The sequence below is a fragment of the Corvus brachyrhynchos genome, unplaced genomic scaffold (assembly GCF_000691975.1).
Source record: "Corvus brachyrhynchos isolate BGI_N302 unplaced genomic scaffold, ASM69197v1 scaffold126, whole genome shotgun sequence".
NCBI lineage: Eukaryota > Metazoa > Chordata > Aves > Passeriformes > Corvidae > Corvus > Corvus brachyrhynchos.
Genome location: NW_008239283.1, coordinates 10,995,672 through 11,018,905, shown reverse-complemented (window position 1 = coordinate 11,018,905; position 23,234 = coordinate 10,995,672). Strand labels below are relative to the sequence as shown.

The 23,234-nt window shown below is 39.4% G+C and overlaps 1 protein-coding gene across 1 annotated transcript in view; it reads right to left on the bottom strand.

Moving 5' to 3' along the window:
* Positions 1–652: 652 nt before the first annotated feature.
* Positions 653–23,234, bottom strand: part of CNTNAP5 (contactin associated protein like 5) — a 272,802-nt gene continuing 250,220 nt past the window's right edge. The window contains exons 20-24 of the mRNA XM_017740228.1: positions 19,645–19,775; positions 18,105–18,189; positions 8,176–8,394; positions 2,870–2,941; positions 653–1,890 (exon numbers count right to left, since the gene is read on the bottom strand). Coding sequence (XP_017595717.1) covers positions 1,694–1,890; positions 2,870–2,941; positions 8,176–8,394; positions 18,105–18,189; positions 19,645–19,775 — 704 coding nt within the window. The 3' untranslated portion in view covers positions 653–1,693. The remainder of the gene's footprint in view (positions 1,891–2,869; positions 2,942–8,175; positions 8,395–18,104; positions 18,190–19,644; positions 19,776–23,234) is intronic.

Sequence of the window (23,234 nt, the reverse complement as noted above, 5' to 3'; positions counted from 1 at the left end):
TCATACTGGGATTCTATTGATTTTTACTCTATGTAAAAAGGACCACCACGTGGAAACCCCAGGATGACTGCACAGGGTGTAGGACAAAGAAGGAGATTTAGCTGCACAATCAATTGTCTTGAATTAATTCTTATCAAGAGTACTGCAATGAATAAGATTTTTTTACTCTTAACTGTGGGCTTAATGCAACCACCAGCAAATTCTCCATACTCTTTAGAAGCCCTGCGAAGGCAGATGTCACACGGACACAACAGGGTGTTCAAAACCTCACTTGCTGGGACTCCTTCATTTCTTACCCTTAGGACATCTGTGATTGAAAAGGACGTTTTTCATCCTCACACTGTAACCATGCATCACAAGTATAATGGGCAGAATTTGATCCTTCAGTAGTGTTCCCAATCAGGAAAGGACAGAAGACTTTAGAAAAAAGGAGAGAAGCTTAATTTGAAGTAGAGTATTTGGGATCTCTTTGTTTCCCTAATGTTCTTCCTTGTAAAGAAGGTTTATCAAATATTCATCTTTTTAGACATGAAATCAGACCTCTCTCTATTTAGCTTTGGAGAAGTTACTCCAATTTCTACAAACAGGAAATACCAATCAATCTTTCATGCAGTTTTGGGAGGTTTTTTTGAGTAGCAGGATTTATTTTTTCTTTTTTTAGAAGAGCTGGCAGAAGGTGTGAGTCATGTTTAAGATTAAACTCTTTTGGTTTTTTTCTCATCTATGTACTTTTTCTTTTCCACAGTGGCAACAGCGTTTAACCTCAATGCGTGATAATCCTCCATGTGGCATGAACAGGCATATGCTGCATTTCTAAAGTTTCAGACAAATATAGAGCACCTAAGTCCTAGCAGCTTCCTAAACCCCTTGGAGTTTCAAGCTAGTATTTTCCATGCTTCAGCTAGGGTTATACTAGAGTATGTTGGGTCTACATAGCCGGCCTTATGAGATGGAGGTGAAAGAGGTGCATGGGAATGATATTTTTTGTTGATACATATATTGTTGGAAAAGTACTGAGAAGCCTAAAAGTTACAGTAAAAGGACAGGAGGTTGGGGGAAGGAGCTTAATGAGGACAGTTTTATTTTCCTTTATGTGATACCAGCTTTTCAACTGGTACAAATTAATTTAACACCATTTAAATCAATAGACAATATATCAATTAATAACATTTGAGAATTTGGCTGGTTCTTTATGATTGTTGTTAATGAGCCCATGAAATAAATCAGGTGTTTTGGTCGCATTCTTTCCCTCTATCCTGTCCCAGTATCTGCAGAGCTATGTGTTCAACTACTTTACCTGTACTTTACATAGTCCAGCTCTAGTGTAAAAGCAATGACTTAAATGGCTCCAGAGGAAAAAAAACAGAACAAACCAACAAATAATTGTAGGGACTTTGAAACATTCAAGAACTGACAGCAGAAACTAGGTGTGCATGTGGGTCTTATTTTGTGTAGGATGGGATAACAGGTCTCTTGAGCTGCAGAAGTAAACTGTGATTGCCAGGTTCTTGTGCAGAGAATGAGGCACTGTGATTGTTCTCAGTGTTTCCTGTGCAGGGCGGTCTTTTCCAAATGAAAAAGAAGCTAGCAAAAAATGTTAAGTGTTAAAAAAAAAAATTCGAAAAGCAAAAAGGAAGGGAGAAAGGAATACAGAAAGGAAGTTTAGGGGAGTAAAAAGAAATTGCATTGTCCATCAGATAAAATATTCCCGTTTGCACTCGCTCACTGTGTTTTGCAAGTCAATGTCAGCTTTAAAGGAGCTCTCAAGGTTTTCCGGGTATTCCTTCTCCTTTTTCTGGCTACTTCGATGTGCTTGTTTGTGTTGATAGAGGAATCTGCTCATGATGGCAATGATGCAAAAGATGATGAATATCACAACTGCTATTACACCTGTAAAGGGGTAAAAAAAAGAGTGAAAACCAAAACAAAAGGTTCAGTTACCTCAAAAACATGTTACCAATGCACAGCAGCTAGTTGGTATGATAGATCAGTTCATCTCAGTCCATACACAACCATATGCCACATCCTTCCTGGTAGTTTTTATTTCTATTTTGTCACCTTAAGAGCACTTAAAGCAGCAAGTATTCATATAATTGACATAATTTCTGTCAAATTCTGCTTTCACTGGAAATAAAGTTAGTTCAGTGTGTTTGCTTTCAAAACACTAGATCTGTATGCTCACACAAATCCCTGCTCTGTCATATTTTCTTCTGTGTTATCTCTGGGAACCTTGCATGAGCCTTGTACACTTTGGTTTATAGCTTCTAGATATTATCAAAGGCAGCTCACTACAGGAAATGCTACAAAATAAACAGATAAATTGTCTTCTAGGCCGTTAAAGGAAAATTAAAACCATACATGAAATTATTAGGACAATGTTCCCCAGTATATAAATACTTCCATATGACCTCATGAGTTCCACTACACCACCAGATTACAAAGAGAGAGCTCAGGAAATACAGGACACATGAATAATCTGCAAAGTATTCACCAGGGCGGTGCGTAAAACCATTACTAGTTAGCTGGAACTCAGAATGCAGACTCACATGGAATCAGAGAACAGCTGGAACCTCTGGAGATCATCTTGTCTAGATACCCTGCTCAAGCAGGCAGACAGATGGGAGCTTGGTAATATTTTAGAAGACTCAGGTTCCTGATGATCTATGTGTGACCACAATAATCCGTAATGCAGCTGCTACCTAGGTAGCTTGACACAGATACGTGCTAATAAATAGAGCAGATACCAGACCTGCATCAGATTACAAAAAACCCCCTTGGACTAGATTTCATGGAGGGCAAATTCAAAGTCTCCTAGATGTTTGCCTTGACAGAACTGTTTTTTGACTGTAGTCTTTAAAAAGGAAGTTACCTCCAATCACAGCTGAATCACTTCTGACTGCATTGGTGAGAGGTTCTCTTTCATCTGTCTTCCCAAAAGGATCTGCAGTAGGTTAAACAAAAGAGAACTTATTTTCTGTATCAACTGTTCATTTTCTCTGTGGCTTAGACAGAAGTGTCCTCTTCCTCTCATGAATTCTAATCTGTTTTCAAAAGATGTGATTTGGGGGATTGGAAAACTGAACCAGAAGGGTCTGAAAAATAAAGTGAGTTTGTAGAACAATTTTCTTCTACACCTTCAGGAGCAAATTCTATTAAGGCTATATTTAAAAGGAAACAGAAAGGCTCACACTAATATCTGAAAGTGTTGTTTCAGTTCATCAGAAGCATCAGAGACATTTCAACTGAACAGCCTGTTGGGAGCTTCTCTCAGTCAGAGATGTATTATTATCTTTTTTGTTGTTACCTAAGAAACGATATCAGAAAGAAGCCAAAGGAAAGGGTTGCTAGGCAGATTTAGACCTGACCTATGTTTGTAGATGAGATATATAACTTGATTTAAATCCCACAAAGAGAAAAAGTCTCTGCTTGGGACAGCTGCTTGGAAGAGATGTTTTTATCTCCATTACAGAAATGCAGTGGTCAAACTGGATCCAAAACAGAGAGGGATCAGAAATTAACTCATATTAAAGGCTCCTTGATGTTTGAGCTCTCTTGTACTCTGTCCTCAAATGACTATTGCAGAAACACTGAGTCAAATAGCTGACATGCTGTTTCAAATTCAGATTCAAATCTGAGAGGTCAAGGCCTTCCTGACGTCAGTGAAGTCACAGCAGTGGACTTAATTTTTAGTCCAGCAAGTTTCAGAAAATGCCATGTTTTCTACCGCTAGCTGAATCTAGCTTTTTAGCACCTTCACATTTTTCTTTTCTCTCCAGCTTACCCTTTCCTTTGAAGGGATTCATATTTGTGTGTCTGGCCTTTACAAGCCTCCAGGCTATCATACAGAGAATGTATGTAGGGAGAGAGTCAGGGACCATTGTCTCTGCTATGTATTATGTAATGCTCTGCCAAACTGATCTTCCTGATGCAAGAGGTGGAAGCCTGACTGAGCAATTTGGTGTTGCAAGTTTTATTGTAATTGAACATCCTCACCTTCGTAACTGAGTCAGCCCCATTTTGGTATGCCATTACTGAGGGAGACATTTTTTATTGAAACAAGCAACAATTTCATGTTTGTGCATCAAGACACCCTGAATTGTAATGATGGTGGGTTTGGACTACTTAGGTTCTTAAAGGGGACACTTTTTCCTTATTATCTACATCACTGATATCAGCCCCAAAGAGGTGTGAAGACACAAGCCTCAAAGAGGCTTTGATGTTTTAAAAAATGCAGCTTTACTTGCAAGTTTTAGGGGTGGGAGGACTTCTGTTCATTCACACCCATACTGAAAAGATGCAGTCCCTTGACTGAGCTACAGACACAAAAGGCACTTCTGGGGCCACCTGAACACCTCCAATACCCCATTTACACATGATTGGTAATCACCAATCACAGATTTGAACCCTCAGCCTGAGACCTATTCACAAGAGCACCCTTGCCTGGTTAGTGTGTGCACAGAGTGACATTGCCAAGAAACAAATAGTCATGGCAATGCTTCATCTCATCTACTACATCTGTGGGACTGGAATGGGAATAAAAATGTGTTTTTACACACAAATATAGAACACATCATAGAAAAGGTTAGGTTGGAAAGGAAATCTGGGGGTTATTTAGCCTAATCTCAGGCCTCAGAGCGTGAGCTCAAAACAGAACCAAAATCAAAACTAGATAACAGTTGGTAATAATTTTGTACCTCATGAGTAGATTTATCTCAGTTCATTTTTCAGTATATGAGAGTTATTTTTATAAATCAAAACTAGTAATTTCAGGGTCTTTTTATTTAGCCAAAGAAGAGAAGAACCTACAATTATTTTATACACTGAGATGGCTGTCAAAGATTGACAGTGTGACTCACCTATTTCTTTCCACAAACTAGAAGAGAAGAACAATCATTATTTTAGACTCAAGATGAGTTAACTTTCTGGATACTGGAAGTTTGGTGAGATATTTTTTACCCCATCCCTCAGCTGAAGCCAGTGAATTCAATGACAATTTAAATTTTACATCTGTTCTACAACAGTCCTCCTGTACTAGAGAAAAAATTGCAGCTGGTATCCAATGCATGGTACGAGTCAAAAAGAGTCATGAAAAATTATTAACTACATATGAAAAAGCATGAAATTAAATTTCTACCTTAAAAATTATATAAGACATTATTTGTGCCTAAAAGATTATTTAAGATTTGACACCTAATGCAACCAGCACTCCACTATTTTTTGGTTACCAGAATTTAAGCCCTAAGAAGAAACCAGAACAAATGTTTCAGAATGAAGGCCAACAGCATAAGCCCCAGGAATGATGTTTTGCCTGAGAAATACAATCAGGATACAAGGAGAGGAGGGTTCGTTACAGTGCAGCAGATGGGCTGTAATAGCAGAGCCATCTCCAGTGGGAACACATTAAACTCTGAAGCCAAGGAAAAGCAAAAGTGGGTCTCATAGGAGATCTTAACAGGACATCCTCCTCCTTTTAGGTAAAACAGATCATATTACAGCTTGATTCACTGAGGCTGAAAGCCCTGCTAAGGTCACAAGGCCCCCCTAGAAATCATCTAGTCCAAATCCCTGTTCAAATCCAAGTTATTCTAGCAGGTTTATCAGACCTGTATCCATTTGGGTTTTGAATATATCCAAGGATGAAGATTTTACAACCTCTCTGGGCCTCATGCCACTCTTCTCCCCATGTCCGTATCCTGTGGGATTCTTCCAAGCAGGTCCATGAGAAGGTCAAAAGTTGCAGTCATGCATTTCTGCCTTTTTTCCTTCCTCTGAGGATCCTCAACTTCACCATCTCACAGTTGCTACAGCCAAGGCTGTCCTGGCACATCCCTAGCCAGTTAGAGCTTGTTTGGAAATACTAGTTCCAGCACAATTAGCACAGTGAGACAGGGACTTCAACGTTTAAAGTGCCTTTCAGAAGCGAATCTTTTCTGTGTAGTTCTGGACTTACGAAAATATTTGACATTTTTTACTTTAAATGCTTGAAGACCTGCTCTCAGCTGAAGAGGACAGGCAGCTCAACACTCCATCATTCATGCAGATGAATCTCCTCTGTAATTTTTACAGTATTGTAATATTAAGAAAAAATACCATAGGGAAAGTCCATTATCTCTATACCAACAATATAGAGTTCAGAATAACAAAATCTTTACATGTGCCTAAGCAAGGAACAAGGTAATCTGCAGATCTTTGTTAAATATCAAAACCACAGTAAGTCACCTCTCATTTTGTGTTTCCTAATCAGAAGTGTGTTCAGATAACTGTGTGAATGGATTTTATTCCATATCTGTCTGCAAGGAAAATTTTTTGAACACATGTATTCCTTTCTGAAGGAAACAGCTTCAATTGTTTTCAAGTTACAAATACAGAAAGCTTTTTTCACACATTTAAAGAGTTTTCCTAGTGGGCTTTTTTGTTGTATCTGTACATTAGAATATCGACACAGACATGTACAGCCTCCTTTGAAGTTCTATTTTTCTCCTCAGACACTCAATAATGAGAAATTGGGAAGTGATGAATTGAGATATAGGCACTAAATTTGAAAGTTAATCCTTGACTCTGTTTTCTTTTTATTTCTTACAATGTGTCTTTTCCATGTATAAATTTAATACTCAAGTATATCTATAGAAATTATAATTTGCTACAAATTGGAATTTTTTCTTTAACAAGAATCAACTGCCCAGTGCTCTTACTTTAGCATATGAAGGCATGAAGTCTTCAGAATTCACTTTTTTTAAAGATCTTATTCAGGCTTTAATCAAATCCAGCATGAATAGTGAGACCTGAATGTCAGATAATTCATCACATTGAGAGGAAATCATATTTTAGAGCACAGAGTGGCAAAGACAGGCATGACTTTTTATAATAATTCTGCATTTCTGATGCAACAGTGCTTAACCTTGACAATAGACTGCAACTGATTGTATGCTTTAAATATTTAAGTTCAAATGCTACACTCTGGTCTGTGTTTTGTCCTGAAGCTCTGAGCCTCAGGTTTTACTGCTTTCTAAACTCCTTAGAAAAATTAGATCATTGAGGTGACAGATCACAGGGCAAAGAGTTCACATTTTCAGTATCACTGCCCATTCAGGACTCAGTAAGACACATCTCTCTGTGCGTCAGAGCAGATACCTCAGACAACTCCAGGCAGTGAGAAGGAAGTGGGGGGCTGGGGAGGAGCACATGCACACTGGCAGCCACTCTCCAGAGTAATCAGCAGCCTTTTTCCCTATGCAGAATGCTAATAGCATCATTTGTTTTCTGCTGAATATCTTAGGCAGAAGCTGCAGGAAATGGGGATTTGATGCAAGTACAAATGTCAAAGGAATTGTATTATGATCTAAACCAGAGTTTTATTAGTTATCAAAAAGGAGAAAGTAGCTTTATAGGTCAAGGGGCAAAAAACAGCCCTTAATTTGTACCCCTTTCTGGTCATTAAGAATTCTGCCACATCCACTGGTGACTAAAGCAGCAACTTGATTGTCCCTGTTCATGGTGACAACACTTCCAGCTGCTCTCAGTTTCCTTCTCTGCATACAAATTCACATATGCAAAATACTTCAGATTCCCAGAGGACAGCTTTAGGACGGCAAAAGATATACAAGCAATTGAGATCATCTTGCTGGTACTGCTCAAGCAGTGCTCCTTCTCTTTAGTCTAAGAGAATGAAGTACAAGCATTCAGTGGAAGTCACACACATGCCAAGGGGTTTGTACAAGAATTTTTGCTCATTTCTGTTAGGGTGGGAACAAATTTGACTTGCTTTTTGTATGACTTCTAGTGCTTCATCACCACTGGGCTATGGAATCTGGGTAAACATTTACGTTCTCCTTTGAGATCTGCAGCACCGGAGTTACCTGGAGTGGACAGGAATGACAAATCGGGTGCATAACCAAACCTTAAATGCTTTTCCACTACAGCTCTGGGACTTTTTTGTTTGTTCTAGGCATGTTTTAGGCAATCCAGGAACTTAGTCTGAAAACACTGTTTCAGAACAGTGACATTTAAAGAGGCCTTGACTAATCCTGATGCTCATCGTCAACACTTAATTCTGAGAGACAAGGCAACTTCCCAGTTCCACTATTCATACTGTCACAATTGCATTACAGCAAAAAGGAAGGAAAGCTCACTCTACAGTATCCTTTAAACTCCCAATCCCCTCCTGGCAGGACGTACCTGATGAGGAATATGTTGTGGTTGCTGTGTTCACATCAGCTTCCATTATGGATGCACAGTTAGATTCAGTCAAGGAACCTTTGACAGTCACGGGAGCAATGGTGGGATGGCGTAAGGCAGCTTTGAGGGGAGCGATGTGGTTGTACTGAACAGAGGACAGGCAGCCCGTGAAACCATAGGCATTTGCCTTTGAGACTTCAGGGTCCAGTGACAAAGTGTCTGCAGTAAAACAGAAAAACACTGGCAATCGACTGTTTTAGGAAGGCGTTAAGAAAATGAATCCTATTTTGCCTTACCCACCCCTTTTAGTGCTATTATCGAATTTTCAGCTGTTCAGGTTCTCCTTCAGCAGCCTACAAGTTCTCCCTGGCCTGACCCACGAGGTTCCCAATCCTAGTCCTTCCTCCATCATGCTACTTACCTTGAATGAAGTTGTCTGGGACATAAAAACCTGCACTGCACTTTTTTCCCTCATCCATTTTCTCTACTTTCTGGACAATATCTAGCACATCATATCACCAACTTCACAGTAAAAAAATTAGTTCCGAAAGTTTTAATATCAAAGATTGTTTGGGAAAGTCAGGGAAGGACAGTGAAGCAATCTTCTATTTTCTCCAAACTCACATTTATTTACTTTCCAGAAATTGAAATTCATACTGCACAGAGGTCTCAAACATGATGTGCTTTATATCTAGGTCAATCAAACAAGAAAGAAAACCTACAAATGCACACAGATACAGTATCAAAACTTATTCAAAGTCTTTAAAAATATCTGTTAACGAAAAAAAACCCAACCTTCTAGCATGGAAAGTTTTGGGATTACTTCCAATGACATTGGGAAATAAGGATTCCTAGCTTTTCAAGTTTGTTTTTCAAATCTTGAAAGAATAAGATGCTAAATTTTAAAATAAGGTCTAATTTTTCCATTATTGTTCAAACACAACTATTTTACAAGTGGTCAGGATTTAGAAAAAAACCCAACCTTCGCTCAAAGCTGACAATATTGCTATTTTATTTATATAAACTTCTTTTTTGTATAAGAAAATACAAAGAAATCTCAAGCCAGCCCAAATCACACATTATTTTTGTGCTCAAGATCTGTGACTGTTATGCCATGCAGCCAGAGAGAATTAGCCGAGAAAGATTTCTAATTATGTTTGAGTGTCTTTGCGGAAGTGTAACACAGAAGAGTTCGGCTGGGTCTCAGCAAAGCAAGGTACAGTATGACCTTGCTCTCCCAGGGGTCTTACAGGAGAAATGCTCAGTTTGCAGAGCTGTCAGGGGCACAGCCTCTGGGCTGCAAGATGGGAAGGGAAACAGTGAGGCTTTGCCACTGGAAAACCTGCAATCGTGCAGAAGTTCACATTTGCTCTTCTGAAAGTGCGTAGGAATTGACTGCATTCAGGTTTTTAATGAGATTTTGGCTGAGACATTATAGAACAAAGAATTGCTTCCAAGTTCCTCCAAGAAGGTTTATATATACTAAAAGACTGATTTTCAGTATTTGCCATCTTTGCTGAATTTATAAAACCCTTTGTAAACATTCATACTCTCAGGCTTTATTGTTTTCTTAGCTCTGACACAAAAGCTGAATTTGTCAGTATCTTTTATACATCAGGCAATCAAAGTTGCTCTGTTTTGCCCCAGTGTGCAAAAGGTAAAGCCTAAGAAATAATGAGTTCATTTTTCATGGTACAGTAGTTTGAAAAGTCTAAGATTGAGTACTTTTGCAGGCATTTTTAAAAGCTACATTAAGAGCCAGTTCTGTGAGTCTTTTGTCAAAGTAAGCTTTGCATGAATGACAACTCAGAGATTTGTTGTTGAAAGACTTTGAAATTTGGAAAAAAAAAGAAATCAAAGAAAAAACCAAAAACAACCCCAGAGTCCTCTGGTAAAAATTCCATGTGCACAGATACAGTTTGCTTTATCATACAGCTTTAGGTGTGTGCCTAAATGTCTGTCAGAAAGTGGGGCTTTCACTGTTCTCAACAAGAAAGCTGCACAACTTGGATGTGAACGACTTGTGCTGCCCTCTGAATTATTGAGAGGATAATGTAAATCTGTGATTATGACACGGTTAGCTCTATGAAAGGCTTATTAAAGGACACTCTGTCCTTTAGAGTTTTTGCATCACAATAAAATGTTTTTCCAAAAGGTGTTTTCACTGCATGACACAGCGCTCAGTGAGAGAAGCAACTCGGTGAAGTTCTGTGGTCTGTGCTGCAGCCAAGGTCATGAGAAACTTGAGTGACCTTCCTCTGACCTGGCAATGCTGTGAATCCTTCCACGCATTTCACTGGCCTGGAAAATCAAACTGAATTGCTGCTGCTGGCTTGGTTTGAGCTTCTGACATTTTAGCCTTGCATTTCTGTTTCCAGTACTGGAGAATGAAGTTATTTTGGCTAATTTCTGCACAGAGAATAAGAAGGCAATCTTTTCCAGCTTTTAGTAATTAAACTGCTCATTCTCCACAAATTAAGTTTACCCCTACATTTAGGAAGTAATTTTTAAGCTTTATCTGCTGTGTTGTGCGTAAGTTGGCCTGGCTTCTTGTTGGGTCCTGTAGTTGATCCCTGGAAGCTGTCTGCAATGTCACAGCTCAGCAAGCTTTATGTTGGTTTTCCATGTATTTGCAGTGGTTTTACATGATAATGAGGATTGAGTCTAATATGTGGTTGTACTTTTTAAACTTTATGGATTGTATCAACATAACTCATGTGCTGATTTATTCCTATTTGCAAAATCAAACATTCTGCTCCACCGCTGTTTCATTATACACCTCTGCCACATACAACACACTTGTTTTAAGATCTTAAATAAAACAATTTTAGGCCTTCATATCTCAGTAATGGGAAATTAATTTTCATCATGAATAGAACTCCATGAGAATTCTCTAGGACCAAGCATTAATCTGCTCAGTAATGAAACAGCAAATTGGCATTGTATATGATAACAAGTAGGACAGGTAACTGGAATCAAAGAGAAATCAAAAGTGTTATTTTTATGCAGGGAGAGTGGGTAAAATACCCTCTTTCTAAAGGTATCATTGTGTAAAACAGGACCATAAACATTATTCAATATATTTCAGTTCTTTCTTTATAAATATTAATTTCATGTCATTCAGAAACTTAAACCTGAGCCCAAAGTTTACTTGTGTGCTCACTTACATCCAGGAAGGACCACTGCAGATTTCCTTAACTGAAATGTTTTTAAACTTCAATGACAGCAGACATAGCCTGTTTTAAAAGTCTATGTCCTAATTAATTAATTCATCTAAGTGAATCACAGGTAGAAGCACAAATGGGAATTTACTCTGTAGGATGAAGCTCTGCTTGTTCTGGTTTTTTAAGTCTGAGATATAGAAATATGATTCTGTGCGAGTTAAAGCGTATCCATCACCTCATTTTGCCAAGGTGCTGAACAGGACTGGCAAGATTACTTCTTGGACATTGTCACCAGATTTGAACCCAAAACCTTGAGCTAAAAGACACTTGTAGTCTCCACACACTGCACCTGTCTCAGAAGAGCTGACTACAAGGCACTGTGCAGGTACCTTGAAGAATGTGCTGCTGTGTCCACCAACAATCTCAGTAACCACTGCTAACATTAATCATTCATTTACAAAGGGTAGGAAGTGTATCTTGGGTTAGCTTGGAACCCAAAAATGTGACTTTGGAATAATCTCACTTCCTGGCGTGAGTCTGCCACAAAGACAGTGGACTGAAAACCAAAGAAGTTTTTCCTGGTTACAACAACTGAGCTCACCCAGTTTGACTGTTGCTTAATGAAAGGATGAATTTGAACAGGGGTCTGGCTCCAGGCATTCAGCACCCCTCCAAAGCATTTCCGAAAAAGCAAGGAACAGCAAGAGCAAAGTAAAGGCACTTCTCCTCATGAGTCTCCCCAGGAATGAACAGAATGCCCAAACCAGCACAAGGAGCCTGGACTTGCTTTGTTGCAATTTTGTGCCAAGTGGAACATTTAAGAATTTTTATTTCATTAGGCTTCACAGAGATAATTTAAGACATGTATTTTTATGTTTTCTGAAAGACAGTTTATCATTGAAAATGAGGCAGTTGGAGTTGGAACTTTGTCACATGTCATATTTGACATTTGAATCCTAATCTGTCACAACACAACCAGTCCTATGTGATTCTGCATGGGCTGAAAACATAATCTATAAAAAAAATAAAATCCATGCAAGAAGATGGAGAGATGATGTGCAAAAGAATATATGTTTTTCCCAGAAGAAGACAGCTAAAATCAACTCAAGTAGCAAGAATTCAGTCTAAAAATAAAATTTCTGGGTGGAAGCAGATGACCTTGGACACTTATTAAGGCAGCACTGTCATCAAGAAAACAGGCACTTAAGCATAGTGTTACAATCATATGGTAAATTATATTGCTGGGGAAAAAGTTGGAATAGATTTGGTCTCTTTTCAATAGAGACTTGAAGGCATTTTTAGCTTAGACCTTGGATTGCTTGGAGTGCCTGGGGTAGCCAGACTTTGCTTATTTTAAGTGCTTGCCATCTTGGTCCCAAAAGCCTCTCCTCTTGTATCTTACATAGTAAGCTCCACTTCCATTAATGCTTTACTGGGCTACTAGGAGGAAAACCAATGATTTTTAAAGGCACCCTAAAATTCACCTAAGAGATCTTTGTTCACAATACTGTCTGCCTAAGAAATAGGTATTAAGGGCAAGAAGGGTCTGAAGTAAAGAAATGAGATTTGCAGTGACTAGAAGAGTCCACCCTATATCTCTCACAGCCACTGTTGTATTGTTTAAACTGCAAATTGTGATCTGGTGAGCTTAAAAAAGGGAATGTCTTTCCATAAAAAAACCCAAAAAACCAACCAACCAACTAACCAACCAACCAACCAACAAAACCTCAAAAAACCCAAAAAACCCCCACAAAACTTAAGCATTTTTCATAGAAACTCTCTAAAAGGAGGTACTTCTTTAAGTCAGCTTTTGCATTTCAGAGTTAATGACAACTTATCCCTTGTGATTTAATTATCCCATTATCATCTGCCCCTATATAATCTTGGATGAATTGCTCTGTGATCTCTTCAGTGTACAGATTCTATTTTCTCCTCATGAACTTTTAATAAGAAAAGCTATTGTAGAAATCATAAGAATTGTACTGCACCTGCATAATAATTTTAATAAAATTACTTTCTAGATAAACTTTCTTTTACGTACACTTTATATCAAAGCTGAATGACTCAGTGGAAACTTGAGTGTGTTTTAGCTCAGGCTTTTAGAGATTAAAAAATATTATGTTCCTGTGCTAGAATACACAATCCTTTATGATACCAGTGTGGGAAGGTCTGCTAATTGATCACTTTGAAGGCACAAATAAATTAGCTCAACACTAATAGGTTCTAAAGAAATACTTGCAACCTTTTTCTTCAAAATCCTCTTGAATCCTTTCAGTGCTCCCCTTTTACTCTGGTATCCCTACACAGCTACTGTTGGAACCCTGAGTTCTGAGAATTTCAGTCTTTCAGTGCTGAGAGACAGTGATCCTCAGAAGCACACTGCATTTGACCTTAAGCCTTGGGAAAGGCTTCCCAAATTTTGTGATAGCACTGAGGTTGTTGCTGTGTAATTAAAAGTTGTATCACTGGGTGGAATATGTAGAGATGTAGAAAAATTAGGTTTATGGGATATATGTAACAATATGGAGGATTTTGGGTGTGGATTTGTTCTTCTTTTCTCCTTCCTTCTTCACAAATCTGGGTGTTCTGGTATTGTGTCAAAAAAACCCGCAGTGCAGATCACAAATAGTTAGTTATTGGATTATAAGTAAAAACAAATTAGTCAGCATTCCATAATTGGGTAATTTGGACTTTAAAAGGCCTTGGAAGTTAGAACTCATGGCCATTTTCACCTTGTTAACTTGGAGGCACACTCTGTGCAGCTGTATTATAGATAAGATATAATAAACATCTAAGTCTGAAGATGAACTCCCTGTCTCCTGCCTTTTAATTCAAACTCTGAGTAAAAGAACTCACAAAACAGAGCCAAAGAAGAAAATAAATGATAAAAGAGAAAATTAATAAGCTACTATATTAAATTGCTCAGAAGCAAATACACAGACAATGAAATTCACTTCTCTGCATCAGAGATTATTTTTTCCCAGGAACAATAATGGTGAAAAATTTAGACACATTGGGGCACAGTATGAAGTTTTCAAGGATTCATCAAGGTAAACCTCCAAAAAAATAAATTGTAGTTTCCACTGGGATAGCAGCTTTTTGTAGACAACCCCTAAACACATGCAAATGTGTCTCTGAGATCAGAGAATTAGAAAATAATTTAAGTTGAAAGACACCTCTGAAGGTCATGCAGTTCAATCCCTTGTTCAAAGCAGAGCCAGGCTCACAGTTAGGTCAGAATGTTCGTGTGGTTAAATACAGCAGCACGATCTCTGCAAGGAGCACTTAAAGTAAATGAACTGGGACTCTGGTTAAGATTTCACTGAGGCTTTGCCATAAACTGTATGACCCACTTGGGGCCTGAATCCAGTACTCACTGAAGTCCAAGGAAAAACTCCCATTGATACTGATGAGCTTTGGATAGGTCCTTTTGTGTCCTGACTCTATATTTGTGAAGTAAAAATGACAACAAACTCCAGGATAATAATATTTTTCTATTGCTGTTGGGTACTGTGAGGATGAATTCAACAGACGTCTGCTGGCAACTTGAATGATGCCTCCTTTTACTCCCTTGTCTTCAAAGACACACTTATATTTAGATTGATCTTTCTAAGGCAGCTATATGGTCCCATTACTGTGTATCTGAAGAGCTCACAGCCTTTAATGCTTTTATCCTCCCAGCGCCCCTCTGATGCAGGGCTGTTCCATTATCTATGCTTTACTGATAGAGAAGGGAGATAGTAAAGCTCAGACTGGTTCCAGTGGGAATAAAATGCCTGCTTACCTTTATATCTGCACATAAATGGCTTACCCAAGGTCATTCAAGTCGTCTGTGGCAGAGTGAGTGTCCCTACATTTTGAATTCCAGGTGAGACTCCTCTGCCTTAAACAGAGGGGTCTTTTTCCCAGAATTCGGAGCTGGGTGTAAGGTAGCCATTGGAAAAAATAGAGCCAGTTTAAAAAGAAGGAAAAAAAATATTAGAGTACCTAAAAAAAGTGTAATGGGGCTGGGGTGGGGGGAGTAGAAACAGGGGAAACACTATTATTAAAAAAACTGGTCATTGTATAGAAGTGCACTTTTCAAAAGTTCCAGCTGTGCTAGAATGGCTATCATAAGAAAGTCTGGTGAGGAAGAAGTTTCAAGCTTTTATGATGTCCTGCTGGAAGACCTCTTTGAGATCTCCCAGTCAGAGGAAAATTAATGGTGGAATCAAGAAAGAAGGTGGTAAAATCATCTGATTAGGCAGCCAGGATCAGGCTGTTAGAGCAGACAAATGAGCAGTGGTGTGACAGGAAAGAAGAGAGACAGATTTTCAGAAGATTACAGCATGGACATGTAGGACATGTAGAACAGAAGATTTTTCACATGGTTCTCTTTCAGTGGACACTTAAATTTCCTAATGAATGCCTTTAGGTGTGTAATCCCAGTGGCATCCAAAATAAACACTACAGGAAGTCTAGGTCTACTCCAAAGCATCACATGCCTCTGGAAGTTTATGCTCTGCTGAGGGCATGAGCAATGAGAAAGAAGAACCTGTCAGATATTGGTTCAAGTCACCCATATTCACTGGGTGAGGCATCATTAAATGAAGCAATAGTCAGCATTTTACCCATACAACAGTATACGTGATGAGTTAACGTATTTATGTAAGTTTCACATTCCCAAAATGACACTGTCCAACTCTCCTCTTTGTACAACAAAACAATACTCTAAACACTGTAGTAGCAGGAATTTCTGGTTTGTTTTTATTTTTTCCATCACAGAATAGTGTGCAACCCGAGTAAGTTTGGATAAGATACAAAATTGTGAAAAGTGGTTGGTAGACCAGATGGTTCTGTCACCTGCCAGAGGGACATTGACAAGCTGGAGGAATGAGAAAACAAGAACACTGAAGTTCAACAAAGGAAATGCAAAGATCTGCACTTGGGTTAGCAAGAACCCCATCCACCAGCACTGGCTGGGGCTGACCAGCTGGAAAGCAGCTTTGCAGAGAAAGACAGCTTCCCAGTGGGAGAAAAACATGGACTTACTGGAGGGAGTTCAGTGAAGGGCTGAAAAGATGATTTGGGGACCAGAGCATCTCTCCTATGAAGAGAGGCTTGACAGAGCTAGGACTGGTTATCCTGGAGGGAGAAGACTGAGGAAGATCTGTGATTTTGTGAAGGCTCAAGGACTCTACCCAGCATAGCTAACAGCTATGGGATAAAACCTGGAAAATTAAATCCTGATAAAGAAAAAGTTCATCAAAATTCACTTAGCATATGAAGAAGAAACTGGAATTAGGATTAGGCTGGAATTAAAGTGACTTGCTGGGATGCATTGTGTGATTTCCAGTAGAGCAGTAATACCTTTCACCATCTGCATGGCCAAGTTTATGGTTTTAGTGCCATTACAGAATAAGAACTACTGCTATTGCTAAAACAAAATCCCAATAAACTTTGGGGCAAGAGAGAAATAAAAGAAGGAGAAAAGTTGATGGTTTTCAGTGGAACTGAGTGCCTGACCTTTGGAGATACACCTGGGCTTTCTGGCTTTGCAACAACTTGCACTTGTGAAGTTAATCATATTTTTGTGACTAAATCTAGTTTCTCTCCATAATGCTGAGCTGCACCATGTCAGCTTTCTGGCTACATTTTTGAAGGTGTTTCAACAACCTTTTGGTTGGAAAATCCTTGCTTTATTGATTTGGTGTCTATAGCTGCAGCTCTAGGTAGAGCTCAGGATGAGTAATGCTCTTTCAGATTTTCAGCACTACAGCTGACTGTTGACAAAATGAGAATTTCAGCTTAGCTCTGAATTGGGCTGAAAACTGCCAGGTGCCCAAACCTGTCCACAAAGCTTGGAAGATGGCTTCTGAAAAAAAACCAACCATTATATACAACTAAGGGGATACTCAGGTCCTGCTGTTAATGTACTTAATAAAACGTGATGCAGAATGCACTACTGTCATTCTACAGAGTTACACTGCACTAGCAGACACTAGAGGATGTCTGTAGTTTCTGTCTAGCTGCCAGTCCCACAGGCCTCGTGTGCTAATAATGAAACACATAAAATTGCAATGGTGAGACAGATGTCAGGCTTGATATGGAGGTCCAATTTGAACAAAGGACTGAAATGTCTGTAAAGAAGGAAGCATTTAGAATCTTGCTGAGAAAGAACAAGACCCTTATATAAAGGAATATGACATACTTGACAATAAAAAAAGAGGAGTTCTATTTTCCAAATTTCAGGCAGGGTTTTCCTGGTCTGGTAATGGCTTTGTACTCCTCAAAGCCATTACCAGATCAAGAAGGTCCATGTACAGAACTTGTAGAATTGTGGCCTAAGTGCTATATGCAATATTCCTTGCAGAATTCAAATGGAAAAAGACTGAAAAAAATGTCAGTCATTGAAAAAAATGTAGAGGATGAAGGCTCATTTTGCTGTTCTTATCATTAGAAAACAGAAATGGCTGGAGAGGAGCAAGCTGCAGTCAGCAAAATGGTATCATTAGGCTAGGATGCTGCCCTGTGCAGTCACATAGGCTATATGAATCACTTCACTGGAGGGAGAAGTAGGAGTACTTAATATTGCTATTGGTGCAAACAAGTAAAGCTGCCAAAGTTTTGCATTGATGAAATACATAAATAGGAGTACTGGAATGCTCAGGCCAACTCTTACAGCAAAACCATCCAAACAAACCCCCAATTCTATCAGAAACCCAACACGCAGCACAGGCTAATTCCAGCACTATACGAATCAGGAATATTTTTAGTAGAACCTACCTGTGACCTTGCCCAAGGTGAGTGACTTAATGGCCTTAAAATCAATCTCAGAAAAGTTGTGTTTGAGTTTGAGAACTTGATCAACCTGGAAGAGGTCAATAAAATTACTTCAGTACAACAGCACACGGACACCCCTAGATCTCATTGTACCGCAAACTTCTGGGAACGTTCTCAGCTGCAAATCAGCTAATTCTGCCCCCAAGTGTGATTCAGTTTCTAAAGATAGGAAAGTGAATGTGCTTTGATTTTAGCATGAGAAGCTGAAAGGTATACCAGAATAGTCATATAAAGGACTTTGAAGAAACTTCCCCTGCAGAAAAGCTTAAAATGTCTGACCCTGAAATCCCCCTGCTTCTCAAAATCCATGTCTAGTCACTTCAGAATACACTCAAAGGAGGCCCCTCTAGAAATGTATTGTGAAGAATTAGTTCTGCACAGAAGAAAACCACAGAGCAGCAGACAATAGAAGATTGGTACTTGAGGAAAACCCTGGCTTTTAGCATAAACCTTTTTCATAGATAATGAGGCCTACCCACCGCAGTTTACCACCCCGAGATGGAAACTGTAGAGGAAAAAAAAAATGCAGCGCTGCATGTTTCTGTCTTCTCATTCTATTCCTTAAGACACAACCTCTCTACAGACTCTGCCACCCTTCCCTGTTAAACGATTTTTGCCCAGATCTAGCCAATCTGTTTTGCAGTATGAACTGCTGTAATTAGCCTTAGAAGAAAAGCAGAAGGAGCAGTAAGATGGTTCTCTTCTCCCTGCCTTGAAAAAACAGATGATGCAGGGAAGCAAGGCAGATGAGGGGTTTTGTCTCTCATGAGGTTGTCACACTCAGCAAGGCTTGCTTCTAGTTTCTAGGATGGGGCACTGCCATGTACACGGTGACTGCACCCTGTATTCCCTCAGCTGCTCCTTTTCTGTGAGAGGATAAGGCAGCTGGGGTCACAATCTCCCTTGGGAAACATACCCTCACTGAAATTAAATTCCTCAGCTTTTTTCTCCCTTTCGCAGCTTTTTCATGATCCATACTGTGTTTCAATGGAGACTACAGATCACACAGACACTCCTAAGCTGTGGAACCACTTCAGTGGTCCAGATGAATTTCTAGCCAAAGGTGTTTTCTAATTCACAGATTTTCAGAAGCAGGGGAAGGACCCCCCAATGGAAAACATCACTGATGGGCACTTTTTGAATAGGATCTAGATGGAGCTTTGCTCAAAGGGCTGTTCTGCTGCTGGATCAGTGTGAAAGCTTTGCCTCCTGCCAGTGATCAGGCACTGAGATCAGGGAGCCTGATTCCCAGAATTCATAGAATAATACAATGGCTTGGGTTGGAAAAAACCTTAAAGATCATCTCGTTCCAACCCTCTTGCTGTGGACAGGGACACCTCCCACTAGACCAGGTTGTTCAGAGCCCCATCCAACCTGACCTTGAACACTTCCAGAGATGGGAATCCACAACTTCTCTGGGCAACCTGTGCCAGGGTTTGTGGCCTGAAGTATAATTTAGCACTCAGCATAAGCCATGGCATACCTGGATGACGAGCTCTCTGCCTTCCCTGTTAATCTTCACATGGTGCAGCTCTCGGTTGGCAAAATTTCCAGAGTCAATGGTGAAAATGAGGAGCCCATCCTTACTCAGCTTGTATCGGACCTGTAAACTTCCTTAAAAGCAGAGCAAAATTGCATGTATAAAACCTGTGTCAGTAATGGGGTATCATTCAACAACTCTACAGAACAAATAACTCATTTTCTTTTTATTGCAATGGAGTAACAAGGTTAATAAGTCAAGAAGGAGGTTGAAAGAGTTCAAACTGTAATGAAAAGTGTGAAGAAAATAATGCACTGGAGGAGCTTTCCTTCCTTCTGGGTTAACAAACTGCTATGGAGACATATAACTTAATGAGTAACTAAGTATACCAAAGGCGAGTGTGCCTGTCTGCAGGTCAGACACTGAGCACTGCCAGAAGCTGATCCACATCATCCTGTGAGGGATCACTTCCAGCAGAGGGCATGCAGGGCTTGCACTGCTCTATTAAACTAATAATGCTGGATTTTATCATTCCTTTTCATCGAGATGGAACAGACAACACAGAAGATAGTGACAACTGGGAGAAGGATAACTTAATTTCAAACAGTTAAAGGCCTGTACTTGCATTATCATTTATATGTAATAAAGTAGTATTTTTACTTTTACTTCTAACACATTTGAAGGAATTAATGTAATTCATATAAAAATGAATGCCAAACATCTCATTCAATCTTGCTATCAAAAAGCATTGTGACTTCTGATAATAGTACCATAACAAATAAAAATGCACAAGAAAACAAGGAATCCAGTATGAATATTAATCCTTCAACAAATCACAACAGGGAATGAATATCTATCTATCTATCTATCTATCTATCTATATATATATATCTATACACACACACACACAGAGGTACATATGGCATAATCTAAAAGGAAAATAATCTATTCTGGCAAAATCCTTTCAATCATACTTTTCTGAGAATTAAGGAGCAGGGAGAAAAAAAAACTCTGAAATTTTGGAACTCTTTTTATGCATCAGCAACCAAAATATATGGAACTGTAGCACCATAGAAAGCTTTTACTGTTTCCAAAGAGAAAATGAATGCTGACAGCACCCCAGCCCTGAGAAAGGTCCTGCATTTTTTCCATGTTCTCAAAATCGTCAGGAATTTTTCCACCTCTACACACCTCACAGTGAAGTTGCTAGTCCTTCAAGATAGGACCCCTAGCCCAGTTAAAATAGTTCCCCCTCGTTTTCCCTTGCCAGGATGTTTTGCTCCTAAGAGCTGTACTTTTAAAAAAGTATTACAAAATTCAGTATATCCCAGATGAGCACTGACACTCTCTGGGATTTGTAGGATAGAAAAAAAGCTTCCAAAATCAAGAGGGGAAATGAGAATGAACTACTAGGATGAAGGCTTTTAAGCTGATTGAGAGGTCTGCTGGTTCAGGGGAAATTTTAAAGTGAAAATAAAAAAAAAAAGGGATAAAAGGCATTTACATTCTCACACATAGTCATGGACTTTAGAGGGGAATTTGTGAAGAGATCAAGGTCAGTAAAAACTGCTAAATTATTCAGTGTGATATTATAGTTCCCAATTCACCTGCCCCAAATCATACTGCAGATCTCCCAGCCCTCATTGCATAGTGAGGGCAAGGAGGTGCTGTCTGTCACCATGAATGTCACACTCAAAGGTCCAAATCTAAATCACAATCACATTATCTGGTACTGAACAAAAGGTGCATCAACAGGGATTAACAGTGTAAACATCTTAAAAACACTTCAGAAACACATGAGAAAAGAAGCCCAAGTGCAAGGAAGTTCTTCAGATTTGCTCTGGGCAGTGGAAGAGCTGATAAAAAGCGCAAAGTTTGACTGACCCTGAATACCACAGCTAAGATCACCACACAGAATAAGCTGAAACTAAAATGGGATAGTCTAACAGACTGGTCCAAACTAAAAATCATGTCTCAGCAGGAGTTTTATAGGCTGCCTCTTAGCTGGAGCCTTTGAAAGAGATGTAAAGCAAAAAATGGAACAGGGCCTGAGTTTGTAAATGTGAAAAAAGCGTCTCTGCTTTTTTTGAATGTTATGAACACGCATGTATATAAAGTATAATTGGTACTACTGCATGCAGGTGATCAACAACAGCAACCAGCACATCTGTGTTCAAAGGGAGTCAGCATGGCATGCAGTCTATCCAGGCTCTCAGCTGCTGCAAACAGGGATTTACCCATTGACTTTGTCAGGAAAGCACTGATTTTAAACCAGAAACCATCTGTTCCATTTGTTGGGAGACAATGGAGGAGGCTCTTGGCATCCATTAAGAACAGATCTTACTTTCTATAGTGGTGCAATTTCACCTTAAATCATGTAAAGAGATCAGTGAACAGCATTTTATTTTGTCAAATTGCTTTGAGTTTCAGTGGCAACTTTTTTTATGGACAGCTGCTCTTCAAAACTATTGAATTCCAACTGGCATTTTGCCTGGGGCCAAATTTGCATTAATATAAACCAGAAGTACATGGGCTCATCTCTTGAGGTGTTTTTGAATTTTCACCATTGTAGATGAGAGCTGATTTTGCCTTGCATTCAATACCAAAACTTCTGTGCTCAGATTACAGAATAATTTTCTTGGCAGATTAAATTGCCATTTTATTACTTGACAAGCAAAGTAAATGGATTGTTAATTAGGATTATTATTAAGAATTTTATTTTGTCCTCTGAATTTTGATTATCTGGTCCACTGACTTTCTCCATCACATCAGACCAAGTTCAGTAACTGCAAATGGAAATCAGTGCATATACCAGCTCTATTCTCCCTATTCTCTATTTTGCATCATTTTTGCCTCACAATAGGGGTTCACACTAATCATGAGCAGTGTAATTTCTGTCAGTCTTGTTGTACTCATGCCTGTCATCCTCTTTTCAGCTCTCCATGTCTGAGCATGCGCACCTAGAGTGTCATAATGCTCAAGCAATGTGCAGCCAGTCGTGTTCCTTCTCTAATGTACATCCAATTGCTGGACACAATTGCTATTAAGTCAATAAATGAGGAAGGGAAAGGAAAAGAAAGATATCTTTATTTTGGCCTTGGGCTGGAAAATTTTACTGGGCACATTACCCCAGCAGTATTAGGTCAGAGTAGATTCACACATGATAGTTGTAGTTATCCATCCCCTTCGGCTTTGAATTCTGCGTCTAGAACAGCCTGAAAGCGGAGCAAGCTCGGCTTAGCCACAGAGTTACTGAGCACAGCACGGCCTCTTTTCAGCACTTCCTGAAGAAATGATTCCATGGGGGCTGCCATGCTGCTGGGATGAGACCACTGCCAGTGTCAAAGCTGGCTTCCTGCACATCACTGTGGTCTTCAGTCTGCAACCTGCAATACTAAAATCCACAATTGTAGGGCTGAATGACATCTGCCTGATGATATCAAACAGCTAAGAGCCATTTGAATAGGATTCCTGGGGGTTCCCTTGTGCAGGGGGAAGTCCTGGGAAACAGAGACCAAAGGGCAGTATTTATGCCATCCCATGCTGGTGACTAAGTCAGAGGTGGCTTTTCTGAAACAAAACACTCCCAGGAC